The sequence below is a fragment of the Phascolarctos cinereus genome, unplaced genomic scaffold (genome assembly GCF_003287225.1).
Source record: "Phascolarctos cinereus isolate Bilbo 61053 unplaced genomic scaffold, phaCin_HiC Scaffold_9;HRSCAF=440, whole genome shotgun sequence".
Lineage (NCBI taxonomy): Eukaryota > Metazoa > Chordata > Mammalia > Diprotodontia > Phascolarctidae > Phascolarctos > Phascolarctos cinereus.
In genome coordinates this window covers 258,118,138-258,124,360 of record NW_027556402.1, presented here as the reverse complement: position 1 = coordinate 258,124,360, position 6,223 = coordinate 258,118,138, and the positions used below count along the sequence as shown (strand labels likewise).

General features: G+C 56.8%; 1 protein-coding gene across 1 annotated transcript; it reads left to right on the top strand.

The window, feature by feature from the left end:
* Nucleotides 1–262: 262 nt before the first annotated feature.
* CABP2 (calcium binding protein 2) lies at nucleotides 263–5,998 on the top strand. Its single transcript, XM_078148985.1, has 5 exons — nucleotides 263–457; nucleotides 3,336–3,366; nucleotides 3,734–3,868; nucleotides 4,898–5,007; nucleotides 5,124–5,998. The coding sequence occupies exons 1-5, from the start codon at nucleotides 263–265 to the stop codon at nucleotides 5,376–5,378; spliced, it is 726 nt and encodes a 241-aa protein (XP_078005111.1). The 3' UTR covers nucleotides 5,379–5,998.
* Nucleotides 5,999–6,223: the final 225 nt, after the last annotated feature.

The window sequence follows — 6,223 nt, the reverse complement described above, 5'->3', positions numbered from 1 at the left end:
GGCACCTCCTGGAACCCAAGCCACAAGGCAAGAATGAGGAGGGAGGGAGGACAGGGAGACAGCAGACCTGTCTGAGGCCCTGGGGGGCCCAGGCTCAGGCTTAGGCCAGGCAGCTGGGGAGAAGCTGTGCGGGGAGGCTCAGGGCTACGGAAAGCGGGGAAGTCCGTTGAGTTCCGTGTACCTTCCTTTCCAGGGGGCTCCCCAGAGCATCAAAGGTCAAGGGAAGCATTGTGCTCCAAAGCCAGGCCCAGCTGGGGAGCTCATGGCTCAGCCTCAGGACCACCACTTAAGGGCTCCTGAGGAAGACCCTGGACCCAGCCGGGCACTGGCCAGCCTGGGACACCAGGAACCAGGGACCAAGGGGAAACTGAGTGCTAGCCCCTCCCCCAACTCTGCAGAACATGGGCTCCAGGGCTCCGAAGAGCTTGTTGCCCAGATCGAGGCTGCCTATGGGCCGGTAAGGGCCTCAGGACCGCAGAGGAGGCTTTGGGCCCACGTCTGCAGGACCCCACTATGAGCAGCCTTCCCAGATGGAGGCCGGAAATGGCTAAGGGCTGTTGGAGGGCCCTCCCAGGGATGGAGATCCCTTCTCTTCCCCATAACTGCCCAGGCTTTGGGAAGCTGGGCTGGGGAGGAGGTGGGGGTGGGAGAGAGGAGAGTTGGAGGCTCTCTGCAGCTCCAGGGCAAGGCCTATTGCCAAAAAGAGACAAAGGAGGCAAAGGGCCCCTTGTTTCAGGAAACCCTCATTGTTGATGGTTCCCAGCCCCCAGAAAGTCATCTCACTCCCCAGCCCCCTGGAACTGGCTGCCTCCATCCAAGAGACAGCCCCCAGCTCTGGGGGAGACAAATCTCCATAGATTGAAGAGAGATTAAGGATGGAGCAGAATGGATAAGGGGGGAGGGGATTCTGGAGGAGGAAAGCCCCTGGGGGGGCACCCCAGCGAGCAGAGGCTTCTGGGGAACAGGGACCCCAGCCTGCTCCCCCAGGGCAGGTTTGTCCCCCTCCACTTGAAGACAGAGATAATCCCGGGATTAGGGCCCCAGCCCTGTGCCTAGGGCCTGGTGCCACCCACCTGCCCCCAATCTTCCCAAACAAAACCCTGGGAAATCTCCTAAAGCCCTCACAACCAGGGAGCTGGGGACACCGGAGGGGACAAGCTGAGTTCACTGGACCCAACTGGCCGGGGAGGGTGGGGAGGCCAGACCAGCTTGGCCTGGGCTAGACCCGCCAGCTCTCCGACCTCCTCTCGGGACCCCAGGCCTGGCATGGTTCAGGAACTCATGGGAAATTGTACCAAACGGCCCAGGCGCAGGGCGCTCCAGGTATGGGAGGGGAGACTGGGGAGATGGATGTGGAGGGAGGGCCAGGCCGAGGCGATGAGGGTGAGAGGTGGCATGGGGCAGGGTAGCATCAGAATAGGCTGTGGGAGAGGCACAGGGCAGGAGGGAGCTAGAGGGGCTGAGTGAGGGGTGGGAGGTAAGGAATAGAGTGGGGGGCAGATTGGCATGGTAGGGCAGTGTGCCTTCATGACAGAGGTCCAATGGTGGCAATCAAGGCCCTGTCTGGATTTCCTCCCCAGTAAACTAAAGGCTCTTCTGGGCCTGATGTCCTAAGGTCCTTTCTGGCAGTGGCATTCTGTTCTGTGTTCTAAAGTCCTGCCCCAGCTTCACTCACTATGTTTTAAGATACTCTGTTCTAAGATCCCTGACATATTCCCCGCTCCAAGGTCCCTCCTACCTCTGATTCTCTGTTCTAAGATCCCTGATGCTTTCTGTGTTCTGAGGTCCCTCCTAGCTCTGATACTCTGTTCTAAGATCCCTGACACATTCCATGTTCCAAAGTCCCTTCTACCTCGGATATTCTATGTTCTATGGAGTTGCTGAATCCCCAAGGGGCTAAGCCTGGGTACAATTATAAATAGATTTCCCCACTCTACCCCAGCTTCACTCGCTCCTGCCCAGTCCCTGCATTTCCTGGGTCTGCAGAGAATGCCCCTTGCCTCTGATCTCCACATCCCTCCACCCTGGTCTCCAATGTCAACATGTCCATTGGATGCCCACCCTTCTTGTGGCCTGCTCTAGGCTCTCCCTGGTTGGCAACTGATTTGACATAGGAAAGAGCTGGCCTTCCTTCCCCTCCCTGATGACATAGGTAACATTTTTTAGCACGTGCTAGAGTTGGGCAAGAGTGACTAATGCCCAGACCCAGGGCCAGGCCAAGAAGGGCTCCATTTCCGGGCACAGAGGGCCAGCCCAGTGTCCCTCAGATCATGCCTTGTAGGGGCTCCTATTCCAAATAAGTGGGGGGCAAACCAGCCCTTGACAGCGCCCCCCTCCAGACCCTCTCATTCCCTGCTTTGCCATAGGACCACTGGCCACGGCTGGGGTCCCCTGAGGGCTCCTGCCGCAGCACAGTCTCAGAGGAGCAGGGAGTGGTTTCTGAGTCACAGTCCCAAGCCTACTCAGTACTTAACCGCCTGGTGGGCCCAGCCTGTATCTTCCTCCGGCCCAGCATCGCAGCCACCCAGATCGTATGTACTGACTGCTTCTCCTAGCCCACCACACGCCCACCCATTTTGTCCTACAGTCTGTGCCCTGCATCTCCCCAAGGCACTGCCCTCTGCCTGACCTTTCTTCTCCCTGACCATTGTCACCAGCTGAGGACTCCGTCCTAGGCTCAAGCCTCTGATAGAACAAGGGGAGGCCTAGGGCACCCAGAAGGAAAAGGGGGGCAGCCAGGAGGGAAAATGATCCAGAGGAATATACTCAGGAGGGACAGAGAGGGGGAGTGAGTGATGAGATGCCCAGGGGGCCAGAGCCCCTGGAGGACAGGACTCAGCGTGATGCTCTGCACATATTTAGTAAAAGCACTTGGCCAAGTGAAGGAAATTTGTTGGAGCGACCCAAGGAAAGAGAAAGCCAGAAGCCCACGATGCCAGAAGATGGGAGCTATGAGGGGAGACAAATGAAGGAAGGGGGAATCTTAAAGGAGGGAGACGCTCATGAAGAACAACATTTGGGAAAGGGGTTTGCCCTGGAGCCGAAGGGCCTGCAGGAAGCTCTGGCCTCCTTCCTGCCCGGGCCCCCAGGGGAGCCAGGGAGCCAGGGAGTGGAGGTTTGGACTCGGTACCTCAAGGTGCAGCATGAAAGCTCAAATACCAAAGGGGGCCCCAGGAGGGATCAGGGACAGGGGTAGACTGAGGCATGAAGGGTTGAGCCGGAGAGAGAGCAAAGGATGGGAAGGGTCCTTTGTGGGGAGGGGGAAGAGGAAAGAAGGGGAGGACAGTGGCCCATGGGAAGCATTCATGTATCACCCGGCTCTATCTCCCTCTCAGGACAGGGAGCTTCGCCCAGAAGAGATAGAAGGTAAAATGGACCGGCCTCTTCCCACAGTCCTCTTGACCATCTCCATCCCTCCCACCTCAGGCTTCCTATTCCTTTAACCCCTCCCTGCCCCTGCTTCAGCTCTAGTTCCTACATCCAGAATTCTTGTAAGTTGGGGCTCAGAGCTGAGGTGGAGGGGGGGAAGTAGTGGGATGGGGACCAGAGGGAAGGACAGGCTAGCAGAGACCTGAAGGGCATCAGGGCTGAGGAGGAAGAATCTGAGAAAAGTCTGAAGGGGGAAGAAGGATCGATATGGGGGGAGGGAAGGGTGGATGCCAGACGGACCTTGGAGGAGATCTGGGAAGGGATGGGAGTGGGGGGGGGGTCACTCACATGGTCCCTCTCCTAGAGCTACAGACCGCTTTCCAGGAGTTTGACCGAGACAGGGATGGCTACATCGGCTACCGCGAGCTGGGGGCCTGCATGCGCACTCTGGGCTACATGCCCACGGAGATGGAGCTCATTGAGATCTCCCAGCAGATCAGTACGTCCCTGGCCCACCTCAAGGGGCCCTCAGGCTTCCCTCCTCCCCATCCCCCCCTCCAGGGACTCCCTGAAGGATGGAGCTCTGGGGGCAGCCCATGCAATGCTCAGCCCTGGGAGTCAGAGCTAGGCAAGCCCTTTGGACCAAGGCTTCATGCCTCTTCTTTTTAAGGCCTTTGGTCCATCTTTCAATTTCCCTTCAAACCCTCCGTGGTGGGGAGGGTACCAATCCAAGGGTGAACATGGATGTTGCCTGGGTCAGGGAGGGAGTGCCCAAAGAGCCTGCACATGTCAAAGACAGCCACTAGGTGGCGTCATGGATAAAGCACAAGACCGTTGGTCAGGAAGACCTGAGTGAAGACGCTTCCGAGCTCTTGACCCTCGGCGGTCTGTCTCTTTTCCTCACCTGCAAAATAAGAAGATAGTGTCACCTACCCTTCGGGGTTGCTGTGAGGATAAAAGGAGATGTTTGTAAAGTACTTTGCAAACCTTAAAAAATGCTAGCTATTATTATTTTTATTATATTGACTCCAAAGCCAGCCCTCTATGCATTATACCACACTGCCTCAGGATCAGATTAGAAACCACAAACATATTTATATCTCTGCAGTAAGCATTTATTAAGTGTCTGCCACACACGGGCCAGGCAGCACGAGTAATGAACAGATGGCTGGGAGGTCAGGAAGCCCTGCATTCAAGTCCTGATACACCTTGGCTATATGGCTCTGGGCCCATCACACAACCTCTCAATGTCCCACAGTCGATTTAAAGTGTGTGGGGGGGGAACTAGCAGCTAGAAAGGCCCCCCCCACCCTGTGCTGAGCCTCAAAAGGAAGAGGAAGGGAGGAAGAATAACATGCCAGGTCTAGGGGACAGCCCCTACAAATGACTTCCTCTAGATGGTTTTTTTGGAGAGGAGGAGGGCACAGGATGGAGGGGTCCTGGGGTAGGTCAGAGTAGGAGAAAGGAGTTTATCTAAGTCATAGCTGGGAGCTGGGGGGCCCAGCTCTCTGCCTGCCTTGGATGCTAGGTGGTGGGAAGGTGGACTTTGAAGACTTCGTAGAGCTGATGGGCCCCAAAATGCTGGCAGAAACCGCAGACATGATTGGAGTCAGGGAGCTGCGGGACGCCTTTCGGGAGGTGAGGCCAGGCAGCTCTGGGGCCATGGGGCTGGGGCCAGGTATGGCCTGGGGTAGGGACTGCTTGGGAGGGGACGGTTCCTCAGCTGAGGACATTCTTCCTGGGGGTTTCCCCAGTTTGACACCAATGGAGATGGCAAGATCAGTCTGGGAGAGCTCCGTGCAGCCCTAAAGGCCCTGCTGGGAGAGCGACTCAGCCAGCGGGAGGTGGATGAGATCCTGCATGACATTGACCTCAATGGGGACGGACTTGTTGACTTTGAAGGTACCACCTGGGCCCGGATGCCCCTCCTAGCCTTCCCAGCAATCTCCTGGAAAAGAAAACCCCCCTTACCCCCAGCCTGGCTGGCAGCACCCTTAGAGGCTACCTAGGCCAAGCCTCTTACTGTGGGGAGGGGGAAACCAAGATCCCAAGAAAAGCAGGAAGCACTTGACCACCATCTCCCAAGTCAGCTCCAGGGCCCAAGTCTCTGCTTTCTACTTAGCTCCCTCCCAACCCCAAAGCTAAGCTGGACGGGTTCCAGCCTAGTCGGGCACATAGGTCCTCCGTGCCCAGTTTGGTGGGAGACTTCCCCCAGGTCAGAGTCAAACATTTAGATTAGGCCCAGAACCTCCCAAAGTGGGAAGCTGAGGACCCTGATCCTACAGAGTTTGTACGGATGATGTCCCGCTGACTTGACCCTCCAGCATGCGTGTGAAGAGACTCGAGCCCTGGAATGCCAGCTCAGCCACAACCCTAGGGGTCATCCAGTTCCACTCCTGGGCTGCCCATCCAGAAGCCTCCTCTCCCCCTACCATCACCTCCCCTTCCCCTTTAAGCTGTGGGTCTATGTGTAAGGTTCCCTGATTTCTCCCTCTCTAGCCTCTGGTCTCTACCCACTCCCTACAAGCCTTCTCCCAAAGTCCCTCTGCCCTGGTGGGCCTGTGTGTGCCCCTCCCCAGCCCTGTCCTCATCCTTAATAATAATAAAGTTTCTGGATGTCTGACCACAAGGGACTTTTGCTCCCTCTTTGCAGACTGAATGCTTGAAGCTTTATCTGGGAAAGATTTGAGTGACGTCTAGGACCAAAAGTGACCTTTAACAAATGTTCTTGCATTGACTCTACCCCTTGCTGGGTTACTACTGCGTAACCAGGTTCTGGCTGCCCGGAACCTAGCACCCGTGGCAGGAGACCTTGCAGGTGGAGAAGGAGCCTCAGTGCTGCCTTTGGGATTGA

Coding starts and splice junctions, on each gene's coding strand:
- CABP2 (XM_078148985.1), top strand. CDS start 263: ATGGCTCAGCCTCAGGACCACCACTTAAGGGCTCCTGAGGAAGACCCT. Junction 458..3,335: donor TCGAGGCTGCCTATGGGCCG/GTAAGGGCCTCA, acceptor TCTCCCTCTCAG/GACAGGGAGCTTCGCCCAGA. Junction 3,869..4,897: donor TGAGATCTCCCAGCAGATCA/GTACGTCCCTGG, acceptor CTTGGATGCTAG/GTGGTGGGAAGGTGGACTTT.